Raw genomic sequence first — 25,230 nt, 5'->3', positions numbered from 1 at the left:
TACAAGCAGCTTCCGGGACAGAAGTTTTATACGGCAAAAGGAAGGGGAAAGGTAGCAGATATTTTCAAGCACATGAAACTTGTCGTAACCGATGGTCTCGCTGCCCATCCTTCCAACCATTTTATAATTTGGCAAGCCATCTGTACCTGTGGCTTGAAAAGCAGCATTTACATAGCTTCCGGGACTGTCAACCAAGAAATTTACGTGAGTGTTTGAATAAACGTCTGCTGCCTTTCCTGAAGAAACACGGTTGTTCCGTACTGTTTTGGCCGGATTTGGCATCTTGCTATTACGGTAAAAAGGCCATGGAGTGGTACGCGGCCAACAACGTGCAGGTGGTTCCCATGGACAAGAACCCTCCCAACACGCCAGTGCTCCGCCCAATTGAGAAATACTGGGCTATTGGCAAGCGGAAGCTAAAGAAGACAAAAAAAAACTGCTAAGGACGAGCAGCAGTTCAAGGCAAACTGGCTTTCTGCGGCGAAGAAGGTGGACAAGGTGGCTGTAAAAAATCTAATGGCAGGGGTTAAGCGTAAGGCCCGGCAATTCGGATTTGGAAAAGCGGAAGCCTAACTGAATATTTTTCCTGAATTTTATACTAATTAAACTTGAAAAAAGAAATTTAATTTGATTTTTTTAAATAAACGATTTCACCGATTTACACGCGTTTTCCCTTGACCAAATTTTGACCGTATCACCCTTTACAATTAGAGCTATTGCGGTTCAAATATTGAATTTTGGTTGAGAATTGTCATCTTAAACGCAATGCGTGAAATGTACTCTTTGCGTTTTAGACGACAATTTCAATTTCAGATGATCGATAGCAATTTTTTAGCACCTTCAGCTTGCAAAAAAGAAATTTCAAATGACTGTTATGCAGTTGGAGATATATGAATCTAAATACAAATATTCACGCATCAAAGTGCACAGTACGTACATAGCATTTTCTTTAAATTTTAAATCATAGGGAATAAAGTGAAATCCAATGAGCATGTTTTGTTAGAACTGTCGCAGTTCCAGATGAAGAGAAAAAAAACACTTATAAATGTAAAATTCATCCCATTCAGTAGCTGTTCGCCAAATCCCTAAAAGCTAGCTCAACCACCAACGAACATCAATGAAGTATGGTTCAATAGACCGTTACAATAATTGACTTTTTTCTCCCATATGTTTTTTCGATGTCTTTCGAGTCACCAAGCACCAGTGTAAAGTTTGAGATGATTTAGTTGATTTAGTTATAACCATTTATAAATTTATAAAAAAAACTGAATCCATTAAGAGTATTTAAAAAAATTAAAGCTTTCCTTGCTGGAGATTTTAACAATTGATGAAATGTTTAAGCAAGGTTATGTAAATCGACAAATTCATTGGCTATGCAAAGTAGTTTTTTTGGATTGTTGTTTTCATCCTACGGTTAAACAACTTTCTTTTTTATAAATTTGAAATTTCCATACCAAGCTTGCAGCGGTCTTATGGTTCAATCGAGCAGGGACAAGCGAGCACTCTTGGCCCCGTCCATCTCACTGCAGATCACTCTCCCTCGTTTGCGTACTACGAGGGACAACCGACATGCTGCTTGAATATTTCATTCGATTTTATGCATATTTTCTTAATATTTTATTCATCATTTAGCAAACAGTACGGCACAAAAGACTGGCGGCAACCCATCACATGCTTATAAATACGTTCGTCGTTCCTACACACTGTACAGGATAGCTGGAAGCTGGCACGAAAGAAAAAGCATCATCCCATCATGCATCGGTTGGATTTTCCATTTCCACTTCCTTCCTGGAGTTTTCCCCTCCCCCATTCAGAGAAGAAAAGAGTTAAGGGTCAAGGGACTAGTGCCGACGATGATGGTTGAAAAACAAACACCCCTAGACATACACTTGCTGTGTGCAGATGTCGAGCACTTCTCTCAGTCGACAGGACGACCTGTTGTTGTTGGATGGCTGTCGGCTATATGTAGCTACTTATTCCAAGCGGTTTAGCGGGAATTGACTCTTTGAACTTTTACTGAACGTTCCGGAATTAGCATGAAAAATATATTAAAATTTTGTTTAAAGAAAAAATTTCTATTTGATTATGTGTTCAATCTCAGAATTTAAATTTAGATTTCAAATCCTGAATACATCTTTGGACTCATGCTACATTTAGATTTAAAAATAAAAAATCATGTTTTAAAACTTATAGTTAATTTTCAGAATATAGAAACCTGGTAAAACGCTCTAATTTCCCTAGTAATATTCCACATATTTTCTGATGCCTTTCCTGAAACTTTCACATAGGTTGACTACACTCGAATTCAACGGAATATAACCTATTTACAGAGCACGTGTTTACTGTCCCATGCCCGAAAAGCTACAGAGATGTCCTTTCAATGGGTGAAGAATAACTGACATGTTTTTGGAAAACCGCAAAAGTGAGAGCTTGTAATAAATGGTCGAAACTTGTCTAATGAATTGCGAGCAACAGTGTGGAAGGTCAATCCTAGACCATATTCCAGCATCCGATTGCTCAACTAAATGTACCTACAAGTAGGTATGTAGGTAAACATGAAGCTTTCTCTCTTTTATTGTGAATGTCCATCCAGCCATCAGTAGGATAGAGAGTGGCTGATGTCCTTTTGCCACCAGACCATTCTCGCTCGCTCTGAAAGGGTTGACCCACTGATGCAACTGTTTGACTAGAAAACATCCGTCGGAGGACATCTGCTGCCTGCCCAACAACCATCAGCCCTTATTGAAACTTACTGACCTGGGGCCGCTAGTTTTATTTTTAGCGCGGTAGTCTGCAAGCCCATCGTCATCGGCCCATTTCCACTAGGAAGCGCTAACAATTGGAATCTCCTGCCGTTCGTTCGTTGCTGCTCCACAAAATATATTCACTATTGACACGTACAGATTTCCGGAGGAGCTATGTACTTTATAACTAGTGACACATTTACTATTCAAATATATTTTATTCATCTACTGTCCCCTGGTGAGATTCCTTTTAGCTGGTACTAACTATTCGGCCGCATTACTTGATTTCCAGCTTTAACAACTGTTTGCAATGGATTGTAACAGCTTGAAAAAACTGTTACAATCCATTGCAAAAGAAATCGTTGAAAGCACTTCAAATCCTAGTATGTGTTTGTTATATGCAGCTCTAATCGAAATGCGGTCTTTAGCTGAAATCTCAGCAATAACTTGAACTTTGAACTTTGAGTAAAACAAATTATGTACTAAAGAATGATCGCACTTTTGATAAAAAGCCTTCCATCAGGTTCTGCACAGAAACTTCTGTGCATTTCCTTGATATTGCCTTCCATTTCTTCTCGAATTCTTTCATGCTTTGAGAAACTGTCCCCTCCTTCCTAAAGATTCTCTTCATAATCGCTCAGTATCGTTCAATTGGTCGGAGATCTGGTACGAATCGATGGCATACTAGAACCTTCTGCTCAAATTTTTCCAACGCAATCGTGTGGTCGGCATTATCCACCCCCTTTTTTTTACATGCATGGATGGAAATTTGACTTCAAACCATAACAGCCGGGTGTTTGCTGCCGTGTGTGGGTTCATCCCATTAAAACCGCCATGGGCTTCGTGTGCCAGACGTGCCCCTTGGTTTACTACATAAAGGGGTAGGCTATGCTCATGCACTTGTACATCTCACCCTTTTCCTCTTCCTCAATTTTGGTCCTTCTCCTTTATCATCTTTCTCCCCGGAGACCTCGAAATGTGTGCCGGTTAGGTAACGCTTTCAAAGTAACTCGCGCCCGTCACAGCATCCACTCCCGTAGGATTTCTAACCACCAAGGCATGGCCGTTTGAGAAACTACCAAGCTAGAATCCCGTCACGACCACCCCGAATGGTATCTCCGCTTCGTAGGAAAGATCGTAGCTGAGTACGTGAGACCTTTTAAGTCCCACCACACGTATGAGTCCAGGTTAGGGTTATACCGCGCCTAAGATCGCGTTGCTTTTGAATTGTAGTGTCATACGAGGCCCAAGACCTTCCATTAGCTTGTCAAATTTGGTTGACTATCTCGCTCTATCCGTTCATCATCTTTCCTGATTCTTATCAGATCGCACATGATTTGCGAGATTTCGTCGACTATAGCACGCCACCACTGTTCGTCGCGACACATTTCACTCACAATGTTTTCAGCGTTTAAATTTTGAAGTTGTTGACGCCTTTAAATGAACCTGGGGCAGACAAAGATAGCATGTTCTGCCGTTTTCTCCGTATCTGCGCATTCCGGGCAATAAGGCGAGCTGATAAGCCGATAAACCGATGAAAGTATTGCTTAAAGCACCCATGGCCCGAAAGTAACTGCGTCAGGTAGAAGTTGACCTCTCCATACTTCCGATTTACCCAGTCTGAAAGTCGCGGGATTATCCACCTCCTTGTCCGTCGATTTCGTGTAGAATTGTGGCTCGGGAAGCGTTCCTGAATCCTGTTCGACGTACGTTTCGCCGTCCGTTAAGATGCACCTGTTGCTGTTGTCCAGAATCCAGAAGTCCAGATTCTGCACAACCTGTGAATCAACCGTTTTTTGCATGTAAACCCATGATTTCTTCAGTTCCTCGACTGTCTTCACTACCTTAGGTCGTTTAAGAAGGTGCTGCTTCATAATCGCCCAGCACTTCTCGATGGGGCGGAGCTCCGGAGTGTTGGGAGGGTTGAACATTTTAGGCACGAAATTGACCTTATTGTGCGCATACCACTTCAGCACGTCCTTGGAGTAGTGGCATGAGGCCAAATCCGGCCAGAAGTTCGTTGGGGCGTTGAGGGCCTTCAGGAGAGGAAGCAGCCGCTTCTGGAGGCACTCTTTCATGTACACCTGACCGTTCATCGTGTCCTGGGTCACGAAAGGCGCACTCCGCTTCCCTCACGTGCAGAGGGTTTGCCAAAACAGGAATTTCTTCGCAAATTTGGATATTTTATGAGTGCGGAAATGCTCCGGAACGCTGAACCTATCCTTGGTCGTGAAAACCAGGTTTCCGGGGATCTGTTTGAAGTCGGTCTTCAAATATGTTTCGTCGTCCATGATGCAGCATTCAACTTTCGTCAGCATGTTGACGTACAACTTCCTGGCACGGATTTTTGGCGGACTTGTTCTGCTTCTCGTCGCGATTAGGGGCCTTTTGTACTGCGAACGTTCGATGCCCAGTATTAGTTTTGGCCTTCTGGACAAAACTTCTGCTTAGGTACAGCTGCTTAGCCACATCCCGAACGGAGGCGTTCGGGTTTCGGTTGAAGACCCCAACTACGTGGTTTTGATTTTTGGTGTTGTTCCTCGAACTGCTTAATCACTCGCGACACCGTGGAATTCGCGATTCCCAACGTTTTAGCGATGGAAAGATGCGAGAGATCCTTGTTTTCGTGATGAATGCGCAAGATTTTATCACGCACGAGCTGTTCTTTCGATTCCATTTCCGCGAGTTTTGATCACAGGACTGCACATGCACTATGAACTAAATCCACCCCAATTTTCATTAAATTCTACCCAACGGTTTAAAAGTTAGAGCAGTTTCATAGTGTGGCAATTTCATCGTGGATACCCTTTACTTTGAACCGTTTTGGGATCTGTTCAGTGAGATTGAATTTACTTTTTGAAATGTGATTATTATATCTTCTAATTAACAAATTGGAAATTTCATTTTTGAAATTTCAGTGATTTTTGAAATAATAATAATTCCGACGAGCCACGAGACAAGTTACAGGATTCATGTTGAATATTTCAAACTTTTTTTGAAGCATCAAATCAAAAGAAAATGTGGCAGGTCATATTACGCAATTGCCTGTTCCTCGAATTTTGATGCCATTTTTATGATCATTTTTATCACATGATCTTTTTGAAACAACGCTGAAGGTACAAACAACGCTTTACAAACTGTTGGTTTTTACGTGATGTTATCAGTATGGAAAGGAATATCTACTCACTTGGTTCTGCTGTACGATGATCGCCGATTCTCGTACAGCGGTTACCAATGGTGAATATAAGCAGCCAGTGTCACACCGCCCCAATCATTACTTGGCAAGGTAATGGTCCAAGGACAGTTCTCCGAACACCTCCAGGCTTCCGGTAATGGCAATGTTAGACAGGAAGATGTCTAAAATGGAACCAAACACCGCATCTACAGAAATGAGATAATAGACAAACAAAAGAATTGTGAAAAGTTTTAGTTTCAAGTGAATATCTGGAATCTCAATTTATTTAAATATTAATTTACATGGTATTCCGTCACACGACATAACCCTATGAACAATATTCCTCCAATTCACTCGGTCCATGGCAATCGTTCTCCAATTTCTCGGACTTCTAACATTCGCCATATCACGCACTGCGCTTATTGCGTCTATTCTCGTCTCGTTCCTTCCGGATTCGTAGCGAACACCTGTTTTGTAGGACTGTTTGCTGTACGGGTGTGAAATTTGGTGCACATATGCGGTGACGACGCGAAAACTGCAAGTGTTTGTAAACCGCTGCCTGCAGAATATCATCCGCGCTTGGTGGCCTGGCAACTGGATCTCACATGAGGAACTACATCGCCGGTGACATCAAAGGGCGCTGGAAATCGAGATTCGGGAACGTAAGTGGAGATGGATTGGGCACACGCTTCGAAAGGATGAGAACGAGATTTGCAGAGGCGCTTGAATGGAATCCAGAGGGACATCGAAGAAGGGGCAGACCCAGAAACTCGTGGCGGCCAAGCTTAGCATGCCGAAACACGAACTGTCGACAAGAGTCTTGACTGGGACCAAGTGAAAACGCTGGCTCCGGATCGTCAACAATGAAGGCCTTTTACCACGGCCTCTACACCGGCTGGGAACATTAAGTAAATGAGGGAGGGTGTTGATCGGATACATCTGGAAAAAATACCTAGACTAGCTTTAATAACAATGTAGTTTTTAAGAGAATCAACAATTTATTCACAATCACACTCACGCTCATACAACAATATTCCAACCAAAGCGAACTAAAAAAAATCTAATCTAACACTTAGGCTTCAATAGTTAGTATGGGGAAAATGAAGTAGCTGGCAATGAGTGTTAAGTAAAAAAAGAAACAATGAAAGGGCATATCGCAAGCTGGCGTCCTCAAATTTCAATAGACACTGAAATTTGTGACTCCGAAAAATTAGATTAGTAAATCAGGTATTATTATACTAATACTAGGCACTTATGAGCTAACGGTAAAGTCTATCATATTAATGTTAACCTAAGAATTTGGTTCCTGACTTGTCGACATTCTTCACAAGAAGAACAAAACAAAAATTATCCTGCCAACTTACAAAGTTGTCTCCCTATTGCACCAAACTCATGTGGCTTTGAAAAACTTATTACTTTACTTCCTAACTAGATACCTTACAATTGGTCTACAACTAACGGTCAGAAACAATATGGAGGCTATAAACAATTGGTAATTTATGTTAAAATATGCAGCTGGAAAATAAAACTGTCCAAAACTGGAATAAATTAGGTAGGTTGGTTTAAAACAAATGGCTGAAACTATTTACAACAAGGTATTCGCGGGCCATGGTCAACAGGCTCACAGCCGTTCGCCATGAACCCGGAACCGGTAAAGGCACGTGTAGTGAAGATTCCCGTGATTTGATTCGATGCGCAGTTCCACTATCCGGAAGACGCGGCCTTCGAGCTCCGGACGGCGCGGATTATCGACCGGGAAGTACTGCAGCGCCGCATTATTGTCCTGGTACACGTAGTTACCGAACAGGATCGCGTCCGGATCGTTTTCGCTCATCAGGCCCTGCGACGAAAAAAGAGAATCGTTTATTTTGGGCGATCACTGATTTCTTGTACGTATATTGCTAAAACTATCTAGCAATCATGCAATGCTCAAATGACACTGGGATTTTCCTTCTATTCGGAAAGCACGCAACACTTGAAAGCTCTAAAAGGGACTACACAATACACTACACAGATCTAGGTGGGACGGAAGCATCGCAGCATGCAGGACAATTTTTATGGTCTACCTACCCAAACGGAGAAATTCTTCGGGGCCGAATCAATTTGTCCATTGGGGGCAAGCAGTTTAGAGATATGCTCCAGCGAGAAGCCGGTCACGACGATGTCGCTGTTCAGCTGGATTACTGCAAAAAGATTGGACGAGAGAGAGACGAAAGTGATTCAGGTGATTAGGCTTATTTAAAAAGAAAAGCATAGTCATGGTTGATGACAGTATGGTTTTGTTCTTGGTGGAAAATGAATTAATCAGGTTAGAATGACTTTGATGAATACACTACCTTCTACCTACTTATGATTTTTGAAGCGACAAAGATATAACCTTTTAGAAAATCAGGGAATGCCAATCGATGTGCTTCTTAAAACCTACATGATTCGTTATATTAAAAAACTAGGAATTTTTACTACGAATATTCAATAAACACCTCCAAAGCAGAACTAAAACAAACAAGATTCATTCAATTGAATCCGATTGAAAATGTAATACGAATCGTAATTTTTAACGTTATTTGAGGTTCTTGTAACTGACTAACATTTTGGCATAATCTATTGTTTTAAATTTAGATCTTTGGAGAAATGATCTCACAATAAACCTAATTGCCAGTACTAATTTACAATGATGGAGTCCTAACATCTACCTCTTAGGAGTGAAAACGAGAACTCACCCAAATATCCCGGGAAACCGGAAAAGGCCCAGCACTGGCCCGGCTGCATGGTCGGTGAAATTACCGTCCTCGGCGTATTGGTCGGATACCAAAGCGGGATGCCAAAGATCGATATCTGCGCCGACTGCGAATGATAATTCTCGGTACACCGGGTCGACAAAATTTGTCCCCCGGCCGACTCCAGAGCATAGTCAACTAGCCCGGTTTTGTCGGCATCGTAAATCCGCAACGAATCTCGAACAATCCGACGAACATCGTCCTCGGAAAGACCACTGCCACCGGAGCCAGTGGTTGCAGTGCGTCCCGTTTCAGATTCTAGGTTGATTTCACTCTTTTGAGTTTGGATAGCTGCCAAAATTTCCTTCTGAATCTTCTCGCTAACATCCTTCATGAGCGTGGCCGCTGACCGTTCCATTTCCTGCTGGATAACGGCATTAACGCCCGCCTGGTACTCCTTCAGTCGATTCTCCAGATAATCTTTGGCAACAAATAGGTTACTGATCCACGTTTTGAGATCCTCATCGCTAAAGTCCTCCTGAACGTTCAAACCCAAAATGGTTACAATATTCTTTTTGATAATTTCGTTCAACCCGGAGAAGCGCTCCTGATTTACGGCCGCCAATCTTGCATCGATATCTGCCAGCAGCTTGACATATTTCTCATCATTTTCGATGCGGAAACCTCTCACTTGGTCGGCCAATTGGTCCTGATTCAGCCGAAGTTTTTTCAGATTGTCTTCAACCATCAAACTGCCGGCAGCCAGCTTTTCCGTAAAATGATTCTTGATTTCGTTGATTTCATTTTTTAAATTTTCTATCAAAGCTTCTTGTGTCTCCTGCTTGCTTTTTAGATCTTTACTTTGTAATAAAATTCTGGAATCTATTAGCTCAACAAGCTTTTCGGAAGACAAAATTTTCAGCAAAATATCCTCCAACTGCTGATCGCTGATTATAAAATTGTTGTTGGTAATACTGATTTGCTGCTTTATCAAACGTTGAATTTCCACTAGATTTTCTTCGGAAATTGTCAACTTTTCTGACTTCTCCTGATCACCACTATCAGTTTTCAGCTGCGGATTGAACACATCTGGATGGTCTCTCAAAAGTTGCAGTCTCACTTTCTCTGCCACCAACTCAACATCGCTCTGACTAAGTTTGTAATTGTAAGTCGCCAAATTCTCCTGAACCACATTAGCAACATGTATCGTGACCTCCGGACTAATGACCTTTCTAGCTTGAGTTTCTTCCTGATCCCGCTTCAGGAACTTCTCCGTTAGTAACCGCTCGATATAGGAATCAATGTGACTCATCAGATCCTCGTACTCCTGCTTGGTAAGTGAACTTTGGAGCTGCGATTTCAGGCGTTCGTATTGTGCTGGATTAGCGCTGCCGGAGCCGAAACTTGGCCGCCAGTTCCAGCTGAAGGTGGGAACAAGAGTTGCCCAGGAAAAGCTAGGTGGTTGAAGTTCTCGCCAGTCTAGCTTAGCTAACAGGGTCCGCTGGAATGCGTCCAGGTCCTCGGCACTCAACGATGGGACCATACCTGAAATGGAAGATAGCGCTATGGTGGCGCGTTTCGACGCTGGTAGCACGATCGTTTGATCCTCTTCGGCTAGGAGAAAGGCTGTAATTAGGAAAAATTTATATTTTTAATCTTTAATTCAGAAATTAAAAAAAATTAATCACCGACTGCCTGTTCCATTTAGTTTTTGGTAAAAAAAAACCCTTGAATAGGTACTTTCAACAAAAAAGATTCTGAAGAGTGCTAAGGATGGTTCTTGAAAATGTCTAAGGCGACCCTGGAAAGTTCCTGAAACGACTCTGTTTCTGGGATGATCCAGGCAGGAGAGTGTTTTGGAGAGTCCTGAAAAGATTCTGGTGAGATTCTAAGTGGGCTCTGGAAGGTTCCTGATAAGACTCTGGGGAGTTTTCAAGGGACTTCTGAGATTATCTAAAGAGATTCTGGAGAGTTTTTAAAGGGAACATGAGGAGTCTCTGAAAGGACGCTGGACAATATTTGAGGGGATTCTGCAGGAGTAATGAGGGAAGTACAGAGAGTTCCTGATTGGACTCTGGAGAGAAGAGTTCATGAGGGTACTCTGTAAAGTTTCTGAGGGGGGCGCATAGATCTCCTGAGAGGGGACTCTGTGGAGTAGACTGAGTCGATTTGGGGTCATTTTTTAATTTAGCAAACCCTGGAGTCTTAAAAGCTTCGGTTTGCTTTAAAACTCATCCGGGTTTTTTTGCAAATTTTGAAGTAAGATTAAATGAGTAAATTTTAGCTTTTATGCTTGTATGGCAAAATTGAATATTTTGTACTGAAAATCAACGTCATTTTTATTTCATCTGTGGAACCGAGGAAATATTCTGCTGAACACCTTTGTCGAAGTATTTACTTCGTATTTTATCAGGCAAAAAAGTTATTAGCCATTGAAAAAGGTACATATGTCTTTTGGCATTAAAAAACAATCAATTCAACTGACATCACTGCTGGTGTCTAGCGAGGTTTTGCTTGCAAAGCAATCATGCGCAATACTCAGATAGGCACCAGCAGTGTTGTCAGTTGAATTGATTGTTTTTGAATGCTAAAGACGTACCTATATTCAACAACTAACAACTTTTTTGCCCAATAATATACAGGGTTACGATCTGGACCAAGGTGTTCAGCGTAAAATTTCCTTTAAAGAATTTATAAATTGGTACAAAACCTGCAGGATCCTGCAGGATCCGCAGGATCGATTCCACAGAAGCAACAAATATAATGGTTTTTTTTAGAACAAAATATTCTTTAATTCCATACAAACATTAAAGTTTTGATTTACTCATACGTTACTCAAGAATTTTGCAAAAATCATGAATGAGTTTTGACTAAAACGAAGCTTTTTAGACCCCAGGGTTGACGAAATCCAAAAATAACACCAAATCAATTCAGTTTACTGTAGAGTTCCTAAGGGAAAGGAAAAATGTGAAAATTCTAACGAGAGTCTTCCAGAGAGGCTAAGCAGAGTTCCGAAAATCAATCAAAACAAACACTCAGGATGCGTTTCCTGTTGGAAACATTCTGATTGTATAATGGGATAGCGCCTCTCGCAAGTGCTTCGCCTGGCTGGTATGCAATCTCGATCAGCTATGCAAACCAAGTCGCATCATTCAGAATCATCGGTTTAGCAAACATCGCATATCGGAGATGAGTGAGATACAAACTGATCCATTCTGAATGTCGCTCACTCAGTATCTGCCTGAATTATATGAAATTCAAAATTATTTTTTGCAGGACGAGAAAAATTAAACAGTTGTGCGGGACACAATAAATTCTCAGTAGTTTTAACGTGACGGACGACAGTTTAATAAAAGAACTTGTAAAAATTGAAAAACACGGCGAAAGTGAACATCTTTCCATCACAAACTACTACAATTTGATTTGGATCATACTGATGTTAAAAAACGTTATAACAACAAATAAATTTATTAATTTGCTATATATCAAATCAAACAAAATACGCTAATGATCGGCTTCATGTATCACTCACTCACTGCCTGATCCATTCACTCTTGATCGAAGACCAACAAGATTCGCCATATGCATTGCGCATTGGTGAGATTCCAATTTGATGATGGTGCTGCACTGTTTTGACAGCAAGCATCGTGCGAGGTGATCTGCATTTTAGCGATGAATTGAACGATCGATGATCGGGTAGGTCCAGTAGCAATCAATAACGAAACCCGACCGCTGTACGTTCAAGTGCGAAGTGCAATCAGAAACATTCATTGAAAATGAGTGATTATCGGAACACTGAGGCTAAGACAATTTTATGAGGGAAATTTGGAAAATTATATAGAGAGGGGACTCTGTGGACCCTGTAGAATTTCCTTGAAGTCTCAGGAGAGTTCATGGAGGAACCAATGTATTGTACTAATTCTGTATTGTTTGAGAAAACCTCAATTCTAAATGGAACAGGCTTTAAAGCTGTACATTTAAAAATAATCCAAGAGTTTTCTCTATCCTTCTCTTCGATCGCGCAACATAATAAATCAAAAAAATCAAGGCTTATAAAAAAAAGTCACCCAAAGGATCGTTATCACTAGAATTTTGAAATTCTTTTATCTAATCAATGAACTATTCAAGCACCAAGAGAAGGATAGAGAACGACATTTGGATCGACCTAGAACTTATCACTACAAAGCTGATAAATGCCTTACCTGTCCGCTCGGAGCCCTTACGGTTCACGGTGTGCTGAGAGATTCTCAAACTTTCAGACAGTAATACAAAACACAACAAATACGTTACACAAATGCGCTTTATTATCTTGCAAAGTTAAACTAAACACATAGTATAGCATTATGACGACCGACCCTAACAGTAACCGTTAAAAGACATGCCATCGCAATAAACTGTTGTGGCTTTTTTTTTTATTTTCACGAACTTATTTTGATTATTATTTTGATGATTTTTTCGATATGATTTAAATTTCTATAATTTTTGGATGTCGTACTCTTCTCTATCCTTCTCAGTAGTGTATGTGTGTATGTTTGTTCATTTTTTTTCTCATTGTAGTTGTGTAGCTTAATGCGAATGGTATTCGCTCCGTTGAGTGACCGTTTTACTTTCATACGAAGTTGGTGAATTACGACATTTCGGAAATTACGTCATCGCCCGACGCTGCGACGAGGTTTCAATAGCGATCGATTTCAAAGAATGCTGTCGGCGGATCATGCTCAGGTTTCTTATCATGGATAGGACATAGGTTTTGACTTCATGGAAGGATATTATGTATTGGGATTGGCTTGAGAGATCACCGAGTGCAAGTTAATGGTGACATACTGTTGTAAAATCAACAGTTTTTGTAATAACTCTTACAAAAAACTTTCACGTTTCAAATAAAAAATAGCAAACTTTAGAACAAATTGTTGACATTTTCCTGCCAAATTTTCTTAACTTCTTCGACAGTGTTTTCCGAAACTAGCTTCAAATAATCCCACTTTTCAAGGGCATACAATTTTACTCCCTCGGTGTCCGGGAGTTCCGGAAGGGTAGGGAGTTGGAAGTCGATATTGGGAAGAGGATTGGAAATAGCTTGACGGAAGGATTGTAACGAGGAAGGATCAATGAACAAATAGATTCCTGTTGCAACGATCGAGAGAGAAAAATGAGTTCAAGTTAGGGAATGAAGACTGAAAAGAATAAATTTACTTACCACCGAACAGGAGGAAGGGTAAAAGAATCAACAGGAACAGAAGGAACTTCCGTTTCCGCTGGCCCTGTTTCACATCATCGGCAGATGTCTGGAGTAACCAGGTGTCCAGGAAGAGAACGGACGAGATCAACAAATATACTTTTTTGAAAATACTCGTCAGTAAAGTGTTGAAAAATGAGAAAATACGACCGAAGAATCCTGAAAAATAAAAAAAAGTAAGAATTTTTCACAAATTTTAAACCACATGCTACCAACCTTGTTCCTCTTCAATGCGGGTGTAATACAAATTTTGATCAGATTTGCGAAACACCCTCGAAATCGTGTGAGCGCAACTATAGAAGAAGTTAATGATGGACAGGAAGAAGCGACTCACGACTGCATGATGCTCCTCAACAACAATAACATTCTTGGAGCCCCGGATGCTGCTACGCGAAAACCTGGATAAATCCAACTGCTCTTCACCCGAATCGTACGGATCGGAGTGGGCAAAGCTTCCTCCGGCGGCACCACCACTGGAGTACTTGGAGGCAGCATAACGCTGTCGAATGTATGATTCTTGCGTGGGATTTCTCTGAATCATAACGTTAATTCGCTCAGCATGTTTATTCAATCCCGGACGGGACATGTTCGGCATGGCCACCAATCCGTGCTCAAGCTCTCTCCGGTGCGGTGATAACTCCGAGTAGGTGTAATCGGTTTTGGGGAACTTGTTCCAATACTCTCCCGCTTCTTTGTACTCTCTGTAGGCGGCATGTTGCTTCAGCTCTTCCGGAGTGAGAATCATTTTCTTCACCCTTTTGGAACCTTCTTTCGGGGTGCTGGTGCGTAGTATGGCGGTGCGGGTATCTTCCAGGACCCGATTTGTTTCATTCTGGCGGACTTCTTTTTTGGAGGGAGATTTTGTTACCTTTTCCTGACTGTTTTTCTCAGACGAACTATTGATGCTGCTTGTTGTGACGGTTACAGTTTGTTCCATAATGGTCACTGTAGAATTGGTGGACTGTTTGGAGGCGGTTGGGGCCTTTTCCGGTGAAATGTCATCCGAGGAATAATCTGAGGTAACGGTGCGTAGTTTCCGCGTTGAGGATCTTGTGCCCGATCCGGTAGCCGATTTTTGCGAGGAACTCAGCTCTTCTTCAATGGTGCTGCAGAAATAAATCTCAATAAACAACACTGCAAAATTTAACACTAACAGCTAAACTTACTCAACGCTGGGAACCTTCTTGACTTGACCACCGGGATGTGATTCTCCGTCGCCATTGACGGACTCTTTCTCAACACTGACACGAAGGTTCAACAGCCCCGGCGTTCTCGATCGGGATCTGGTGCTTCGGGTGACGGCCTCCTCGGATTCCTTTCCCTTATCCATGGCTGTTTTTAATTGACTTGATGTTTTAAAATGTGCCTTTATCTAAAACTCATCGATGGCCTTTTACATCTGAAAAAATAAAGAAAAAGAAAGTTTGAAATGAAGCGTCAAGTTTAGAAAGTTGAAGCAGTAAAATAAGACTATTCTGGACCAACTGGATCACACTTCAAAAATGAGAATGCTGTGCACATGCATTGCGGAAATATCCTGAGAGAAATTGAGCTGGTTGCCCAAAATAATTTCATGATCCCTTCGCATTTGGCATTTTGACCAGTTCTTGTTTTTGTCTCATCGAAAGGTCTTGAACCCTATGGATCTGTTGAAACTTTATCTGAAGTTTATCTTTCATGACCCATGACCAATTCCATCACCCATTTAGTGGCACTTCTTCGAGGATTTGTCTAGCCGCTCTTTACAATCTTCACCATGACAGGTGTCAGCAGCACTATTAGCCAATAACGTACCCCACCATTTCATTTTTAGTATACTTTCACGATCCTTCCTGCTCTAGTTTTGATCGGACCGACTTAACATCTTTGGGAATGAGGATGAGCGATACTCGATTGGCAATAGACGTACAGATATACGGTCCTCGAGTCATACGGGGAGAGATCACAGTTGAGGTCGCTAGCATAGAAGTCGGGCCTTGAGTCTTTAAGGAGGAAGATCGTAATTGAGTGTATGCTTCAAAGAAAAGCTTCATCGCAGTTCTTACAGGGTGGCACCCAAAGATATTAACAACATGTATCCTTACGGACCTTTTACCTTGATTAACATAAGTTCTGGCCTTGAATTTTTTGCTTATACTAGTTTCGCTTCTCTTTGCAGAAAGCCCTTCTAACTTGGTGCAACTGAACAGAAGAATGTAGTATATGTCCATTGCTGTTCCGATTCTGTGAATCATTCTTCACTGGCGTTGTCCCAACAAGAATCTCTATCGGCGGTGGCCTCGCCACTCTACTGTCTACTGCTGCACATCGTTCAACCATAAACCAATCAATATTATTCTTTGTCTTGAGAGTACCGATAACACAGAGCAACTGTTCTGACCCAAGGCCGAGTAAGAGCTGTTATTTGAAATTTTAAAGAAGTCAACTCCCTTAAATGACCATGCTCAGTCTCGTTTGAACTACGGTACGTTGCACATCGTGTGTGTGAGCTGAATCGAAATCTAATTTATTTTTCTTCTCTCCTTCCACACGCTATTGTCGAGCGGTGCAATGACCCACAACGATACACCAAGGTCATCGAAAAATGAAGTTCGAGTGCGGAAATATCACGAAAATTATGCTGGGCCATATCTCGTTATGGCTGAAACAAATGTCGGAAATATATCTGCTGCGAAGATTGCTAAAAGTCTGGTGAAGAAATTTGGTGACGATTTTATACGTGCTATGCCGGTTTCTAAAACCAAAATGAAAATTTTGATGCGATCGAGGGATGCTGCTAATGAAATAGCAGGCATCGGTACCTCAAATGAAGTGCGTTTTTTTATCCCCCAACGGCTGGTGGAGTGCCTTGGGGTAGCCTATATTGAGCCGGATATTTGTGATGAAGAACTGAAGTTTGCTAATGCGTACGATAAACGCAAGTCGAATCAAGTTGATAACCCGGAGATAGTTCATGCTCGTCGTGTGCTTAGAAAATTAGCTGATGATAAAGAGGAAGCCCTGTTTACGGTGATTTTTACTTTCGCTGGGCAGAGTTTACCTACTCACATCGAGTTGAATAGAGTGCTTTATTCTGTTAAGCAGTACATTTATCCTGTCCGCCAGTGTGGTAACTGCTGGCGCTTGGGACATGATAAAAAAGGATGCAAGAGTGCTAAACGCTGTAACCAATGCTTGGAGCAAGTGGGCGGCGAAGATCATGCATGTGAAAATAGTGAGCCCCAGTGCGTTAACTGTTTGGGCTCCCATCGGGCCAATGATCACAAGCTTTGTCCGAAAATAATTCAAAAAAAGAAAACCGATAAAGAGCGGCGCGACACTTTTTCACAAGGACGTGTCGATTGGTTTTGTGGAACAACTTCAAATGAATCATCAAACTCACTAACTATCATCTCCCAACCAACAACAAAATCCACCGTGGCAGTTGCTTGCCAAACAAGTAATGTTGACAAGAATGGGTCTAATCCTTCCAGCAAACGTCGTCATAATGTCGATTCGGACGATGAGCTTCCCCAACTTGAAGTTAACATTTCTGACGGGGTTTGCGATTCGATCCGATCGACGATTGAATCTACTGAGGTCATCGATATCGTTGCAGAGGCTCTGGAAGTTCCTGAGAAAGATGTTGAAACTCGACAAAAAATTCAACAAATGGTTTTGGAGAGAATTTCGGATGTTGTAAGTGATAAAATGAAAGGATATTTTGCTAATCTCAGATTATGAAAAACACCACACCGAGCACTTTAACAGCCACCGTTCCTCTGCAATGTCTACAATGGAATTGTAGAGGGATAAATAGTAAACGCTCATCTTTAATCCAGCTCATAAATACACACAATATCAATATTTCGCTTTTGAGTGAAACACATCTCGACAATCACACAAACTTTAGTCTACCGCAGCACACCATTTTTCGTAAAGATCACAGACGAAACTCGATGGGCGTAGCCATCGCGATTCGTTCAGAACTGAATCCCGTAGCATTTCCTATTGCACTGTCAGCGGATATTCAAGCCGTTGCCTGCCAGATCAAATACATCTCCGGGTTGATCACTATTGTATCTGTGTACATACACCCGCAAGCCAACATATCGCAGACTCAGTTTGATAATTTTTTATCAACCGTTCCGAAACCGTGCATCATTGGAGGAGACTTTAACGCAAAACATCACCTATGGGGAAGCGATCATGGAAACACACGTGGAGACCGTCTTCATCAAGCCATCGAAACATCTCATCTCGTCATTCTCAACAATGGTCAGCCAACTAGGTTTGATGTAAACCGGTCGTGGGGCGCAATTGATATCACGCTGGTTTCTTCGAGCCTTAGTTTGTGCTTCGACTGGGAGGTTTTGGATTCACCAAATGGAAGCGATCATTTTCCGATAGTTTTTCATTCGAGTACTACATGCGCGATGAAATTCTACTCTGGAATCAATGTTCGGAAAATCGACTGGGAACGTTTTACCGGAAGCCTCGAGGAATCATTCGTCGAAAATGGAGAACCGGATAGCTTTGATGTCTTCTTTGAGCTGATTTGGCAAGCACTGCGCAGATCCTGTCCATCAGTAAACTCGAACCACACTCGCCGAATACCGCAACCCTATTGGGACGAAGAGCTAACAGAAGCGAAGAAAGCCACCAGAGTTGCTTTCCGCGCTTGGAAACGAGAGCTGTCAACCGAAGCTTACGAAGGGTACGCTAATACAGAACGAAGGTTCAGAAATTTGGTACGCGAGAAGAAGAGGAAAAGTTGGCAACATTTTTGTGATAGTTGTGATAGTTCTACGTCCCTCACAACCTTATGGAGGATGGCTAGAAGATTCAAAGGGCGCGGAGAGCCATCAAAAAACCTTAGAATTTCGGACAATTTGGCCAACGATGTTTTGGACAAGTTGGCTCCCTCATCTGCCAAAAATCCACCCCCGGCTTTTCTACAATGTTCGTGTTGCCCTCAAACTGGTTTACCATTCTCAGTATCGGATATTCAAGCAGTTTTAAAAATCGGTAAAGATTCGGCTCCTGGTTTGGATGGTGTTCCATATTCCGTCATAAATCATCTCCCATGGGCGGCGCTTAGTCAGTTGCGAAAAATCTATTGCCAAATTTTTGCTTCAGGAAGAATTCCGGAAAGCTGGAAAACCTTTAAAATTGTACCGATTCCTAAAAGTGGTCATGATCCGATTTCTCCTTCTGCTGTTCGCCCAATCGCGTTAGCTTCATGTTTTCGCAAAGTGTATGAACTCATAATCAAAGATCGACTAGAACATTTCATCGAAAACAACAACTTATTCCCTTCAGCTATCAACGGTTTTAGGAAAGGACGAGGAACAATGGATGCGTTGTTTCCCCTGATTAATGAAGCTTCTTTAGCTTTGAAAAGAAGAGAGCATGTGGTGATATGTAGCCTCGATATCAAAGCCGCCTACGACAACGTGGAAATTAATGTTCTGGTCCGCGAATTACGCTCATTAACAGTCCCTGAATGCCTAGTAAGAAGTATCTTCCATCTTTTTGAAGAAAGGAATTTGTGCATTTCAAATGGATTAGATTCAATATCTAGGACAACGTGGAAAGGCCTTCCTCAGGGATCTCCACTAAGTCCGTTATGCTTTAATGTTGTGATCAGTGGATTGATCAACAGTGTCCCTCCTGATGTGATAACCGTAAATTACGCCGATGACACAACAATTGCTGTAAGAGGAACCTCGCTGGAGCATAGTTGCGAATCTCTCCAAAGGGCAGTGGATATAGTTGTGGAAAATATTTTCGACCTTGGGTTAGAACTTTCGCCCACGAAATGTAAGTGCCTTCTGATCTCGACACAACAATGCGATAATCCCCCAGAAATAAATATCGGCGGTTGCACTTTGGAATACGTCAGATCCCTGAGGTTACTCGGCATGTACCTCACACGAAATCTGTCGTGGTCGTGTCATATTAGAGAGGTACAAAAACGTACGGCTCCGTATCTTAACTTTCTACGAAGCATATCGGGCCAGTCATGGGGAGCACATCCAGCAGCAATGTTAGCTATTTTCAAGTCAGGTGTGAGATCAATATTGGAATACGGTTCCATATTTATGACGGAGTTAACACAAAAAGAAGCCATCGTTTTGGATAGACTACAATGGGCAGGAATTCGAATCTGTTTGGGCTCCACAAAAACCACCCACACAGGTTCACTCGAAGTGATGGCTGGTATTATTCCGCTGCAACAAAGAAGAGAACTTGCTGTCATGCGTTTTGTAAATAAAAGAGCGTCACTTTCTTCTTGGCATGGTCAATACTCCAGACCGATCTTGGAAGGTGGCTTAGTGGCTACGGGAATACACCGCGCCATAAGAATGCTTAACGAATTTATTCCACTTGAACAGCCTCTAAATAATCTCCCATGCTACATGGTCAACCGTGAAGTTGTAAGAACAATAATATCCATTGATCTCACTGTTAAACGGTTATGTTCAGAACACCAGAACTCATCGGCAGCTGATTTGGTTTCAAACTATCTCTTGGAAGTGTATGCCAACGCGAAAATCTTGGCAACTGACGGGTCGAAAGATATACACGGCACAGGTTATGCTGTGGTAAATAGTTTTGGAGCGCCTGCAGAAGGGATCAAACTCGACAGTAAAGCATCAGTTTATATGGCAGAGCTTCTAGCAATCAGGCATGCTGCGAAAATGATCGTAAGCCTTCCTGTTGCTCAGTATATTATTCTAACCGATAGTTTGAGTTGTCTCACGAGCCTTCAAAAAATCAACATCAATCAAAAATATCCCGTTGCTTGGTACGATATAAAAGCTTCCATTCTTGAAGGACAAAGAATGGGGCACGAGATCCATCTGATATGGGTTCCGTCTCACAGAGGTATTCCAATGAACGAGTTGGCAGATCAAGAGGCGAAAAGTGCGTGCATCAATGGTGGTACAGCAGATTATATTTTAACATCATTCGACATCCAGTTTCCGATTCGGCGTACAACAGTGCACAAATGGCAAGCAAAGTGGAATGCAGGAACTAAAGGACGTTTCTGTCACAGCATCATCTCTAACGTTTCGCTCCAACCATGGTTTAGTAGCTTGGATCTCAACCGCAGACAAATTGTAATCCTTTCCAAATTAATATCAAATCATTCACGGCTCCCTGCTCATCTGACTAGAAATGGTATCCTATTGGACGCGACGTGCAGTTGTGGCGAATCCATCGCAGATCCTGATCACATTATCTTCGCATGCAGCAGATTTGAAAATCTTCGTAGACCTATTTGGCGAATTTTAATGAAAAAAGGAATTCCACCCGATATTCATTTGATACTAAAAAAGAAAGACATTGAATTATATAAAACGATAGCTAATTTTGTAATTGAATGTAAAATAGACATGTAAGTAGAAGAGTAATTAACACTTGGCCGGTTATGTTATAGAGGTAAAGCCAATAAAAAAATTAAAAAAAAAAAAAAAAAAAAAAAAAAAATGACCATGCTTAAGGCAAAAAAAATTAGAATTCCAAAGTATTTTTTCCACATAGTTCCCGTACCAAATTATGAACGGAAAACGTCTAAGAGAATAGAATCGAAACGTTCATAAACAGGAGCCCCCGATAAAAACAAATTAAATAATCCCACTCGAAAACCTACACGTTTCTTCTCATCACAACACAATATAAATTTTACCAGTGCAGCGTAAAGCCACACAAATGGAAGAGATAGCAACAGAAACGTTCTCAAGAAATTAGGTACGTTGTCGTTATCGTGTGGTACTGTAAACTCGATTCACAAATTACAAAACTTCACGCGTCCCGCGGGGACAAGTTATTTCGTCGAATCATTCTCCATCGTCCAGGCTTCCATCGCGTTAAGGCTATCGACACCGTTCGTGGTCGTTTGACAGGTGTAGTGAGTGAGGCGATATGATTTGTTTATCATTAAACAGATAATAAAGTTCATGAGTTTACGAGACGTTGCCTCGATGATTGTCGAAATTGATTCCAGCAGCCCACTTTATTGAACGAGTCGAGTCACATTACTATTCGAGCTGGTACTGATTTTTATTACCTTCCTTTTACTCAGTAAGACACTTAGTCATAAAATTCCACAAAGTCATACAATCTTGTAACTGGAATTTGCAACAGCTTCTATTCAAACTATTTCAACCGTTACAAAACCAAACCACACATATGGAACGCGCTAAACGGACTTCTGCTAGCTATATCGCATTTCACCACGCTGTTAGAAAGATAAAAACCGAAAACTGATCTCGCAACGGAAACCGCCCAAAAGCCGTTGCTGTTGCTGTTGACCGACTGATCTTTACTGCTCGTCGCTCAAATACCTGCTCTTAGCTTGGGATTTGTAAAAAAGGGAACAGCAGAAATTCGCTTTCGTCGTCGGATGTTTTTTTACGATGACGTAGTCGCGTCGGCGTCGTTCTATTTTTAAATGACATATGAACGAACAGCGTTCTACCTACCAGCAGCACACGATTATACCGTGTAGAGGCAGGCAAGGCACGTTACTCACTCGACGAATGACGAAGAGAAGAATGACGAGGCCCGGAAGGCCGTCAAGTGCGTTAGAATTTGCATTGCCAATAAACCTTAAAAGTGAATAGCGTGCGCAACTCGCAAAAATGACTCAAGATTTAAAAATTGCCTAGCTTTCCTGTAGTTTGATCTTTTACGTAACGATCAAAAATTCTGAATCTTTGGCAACCAAAACGTTAAACAAACTGGCACATAAGTCTTTTTATCGATTACAAACTATGGCTTTGAATTCAACCAACCAGCGTGTTAACTGTTGACAAATGATTCCATCGGTTTGTTGGCACATTTTTTTTTCTGCCGCCCGTGTGATCTATTCAGAATCAGGGACGAGACCCCACCTGGTCAACATTGTGGGAGACAGTGTGTTTTGCAAATAAACCAACACAAACCTGGTGTCCAGCCAGTGATATCGAGCAAACTATCGAGCGAATCGGGTACTCTGATCTTTGAGTGTGACCGTTAAACAAGACCAGGTTTGAAACCTTGAAATCTGAGATCTATCTTGAATTGATTATGTCAGCATCCAGTTCAGCTAAGCTTCCGATGGTACGTGCAAACATCACTTTTTGACGCAGCTTTGTGAGGCTTCTTTCTCATAACCGAAAATCAGTTTCGATTCGAAGATGTTTTTTTGAGTGATTTTTTATTCAGGTTCTGAAATCAGGTTTAAAGATAACAAAACTTATAAAAAAATTCAAAGGTGAATAAAAGATTACTGTTCGGAATACGCTCATTTTTCAGTTTCAAGTCTTCAAGGTCTTATAAGCTGTTAACCTAAAAAAAAATCCATTAAGTGTATAAATAAACTTCTTTTCAAATAAATTGAGTCCATCAGCACCAGTCGAATTAATATCCTGTACTTGAAAACCCACATAAACACGATGTCAATTTTGTTTTTATATATCGTAGGGGAAAAGTCTAATATCTTTCAATAGTGGAGAAGTGTCTAATACATCTATAAGAGAAAAAACAACACATTCGCGGTTTAAAATAAACCATCAGTTAATTCCATCTAGCGGCGGCAACAATTCTGAACCGACAACGATGGACAAACATATCGCTCGTTGAACTCTAGTCTAGGGCAGGCACACGAGATATTTGGGGAATCAAACGGTAATTTTTCATCTAGAATGAAAAACAAGAAAGAAAGCAAAACGCCCTTCTAGCAGAGCAGCCAAGCACAGTCCAATGTTGTTTAGGCAGCTAGGCCAGGCAAGCAGACGGACAGTCACAAGAAGTCTCCCCCGTAGCATCTTTTCTAGACAGCCGACTCCGGCCGGACGGCAAGGGAGAAAGAGGAAATGGAAAGCGGTGCTGCTAATAGAAACACAAAATCGTGAGCGGGTAAACAAGGCCAAAACAAATTTCCAAACACCAAGCGCTTGCCTGCCTGCTTGCGGGACAACATACTTGAGTGTTTCCGAGTTGAATCAATAATGGATTCGAGTCTAAATTATTAAAACTAGCTAATTGATTGGATGAATGCTTTTGAAACATAAAATTGAGAGTGATTTTTAAGAGCATACTATTGTCAATTTAGGGAAATTTACACATGACCAAAAAATAGCAGCTCAAAAGGTACCTAAATCTTTTGCTTATCACACCGAAAATCCAAATAACTTGTTAGTTAAAAAATGAAAGAATATTTTACACCTGAATTTAATTTTTAATTTGAAAATTGATGACTAAACCAGATTAAACCGCGTCACATATACTTTGGCTTTAATTACCGCCATTTAATTTTTTTTGAATTAAATCTCAAATTTTGATAATCTCCCTCGAATGCGCCCCTGCCTTCCTAGGAGTCGCGTTGTTGCATTCTTCCTCTTTTTCCTACCCGTTCATGTCGTTATCGAATAAATGCACTGACACCGGAAAGATGCCATCGGAAAATCGGTTTCCTCCGGCCGGAAACAACCCAAATCAAAGCAAATTCATTCAACTTACCCACCGGGAACACTTATCAACAGATTTAAACGCTTTTCATTCGATTATCAGCGGCTTTTGACCGCAATTTTCGCGATTTTCCGGGACGAAACAAAACACCCAAACCGCACACTCAACGAACACGGACCACTCTGCTGATGAAATGAGGAGAAATGTGAGAGAATTTCTGCTCCAATTTCAGTGAAGCGCTGAGAAAGTGACGTCATTTTCCGACAAAGTGAGAGAGCTTGTTGTCGTTGATGGGGTTTTCTCACTTCTCGCTCAATTTTTGTTGCGATGAGTTGCGAGCGAGCGACGTTATAACGGTTTTTAATTCGAGTTCTCTCTGAATCCCTACACTAGAAAACATAAATAGCTGATTTTTCATAGATTTTAAAAAATTATTAAAAAAAGAAACTTTTATCAGATCTTAAATGTTATTTGGAGCTAATCCTGGTTTTTAGGTGACCTAATTAATAAAAAAATAGGAAGTTAAAAAAACCCAACAAAAACATGCAAAATTAAAGATAATTAAAAACTGACAAAAATGACAAAAACGAAAAAAATGACAAAAATGAGAAAAAAATGTCAAAAATGACAAAAATGACAAAAATGACAAGAGTGACAAAAATGACAAAAATGACCAAAATGATAAAAATGACAAAAATGACAAAAATTATGAAAAGGACAAAAGAACAAAAAATAAAAAAATAACAAAAGTTACAAAAATTACCAAACTTACAAAAATTATAAAAATAACATGAATTACAAAAATTAACAAAAATACAAAAATTGCAAAAATTACAAAAATTCAAAAATACAAAAATGACAAAAATGACTAAATGACAAAAATGACAAAAATGACAAAAATGACAAAAATGAGAAAAA

The 25,230-nt window shown here is 41.0% G+C and overlaps 1 protein-coding gene across 4 annotated transcripts; it reads right to left on the bottom strand.

Annotated features, from left to right (window-relative positions):
- Positions 1–6,894: 6,894 nt before the first annotated feature.
- On the bottom strand, positions 6,895–24,504 carry LOC129751145 (klaroid protein). 4 transcript variants are annotated; one of them, XM_055746464.1, is made up of 7 exons: positions 24,364–24,504; positions 15,039–15,271; positions 14,089–14,978; positions 13,834–14,031; positions 8,640–10,262; positions 7,990–8,102; positions 6,895–7,759 (listed from the first exon to the last, which is right to left on the bottom strand). In XM_055746464.1, exons 2-7 carry the CDS (start codon positions 15,200–15,202, stop codon positions 7,541–7,543), a joined length of 3,207 nt encoding a protein of 1,068 aa, XP_055602439.1. In that variant the 5' UTR covers positions 15,203–15,271; positions 24,364–24,504; the 3' UTR covers positions 6,895–7,540. The 4 variants fall into 4 exon arrangements, with proteins under 4 accessions (XP_055602439.1, XP_055602441.1, XP_055602440.1 ...); XM_055746466.1 differs by having other exon boundaries at positions 24,368–24,489; XM_055746465.1 differs by lacking the exon at positions 24,364–24,504 and adding an exon at positions 21,929–22,200.
- Between the last annotated feature and the right edge of the window lie 726 nt (positions 24,505–25,230).

The sequence above is a fragment of the Uranotaenia lowii genome, chromosome 3 (genome assembly GCF_029784155.1).
Source record: "Uranotaenia lowii strain MFRU-FL chromosome 3, ASM2978415v1, whole genome shotgun sequence".
Taxonomy (NCBI): Eukaryota; Metazoa; Arthropoda; class Insecta; order Diptera; family Culicidae; genus Uranotaenia; species Uranotaenia lowii.
The sequence above is the reverse complement of the archived record's forward strand: the minus strand, read 5'-3'. Positions and strand labels throughout refer to the sequence as shown.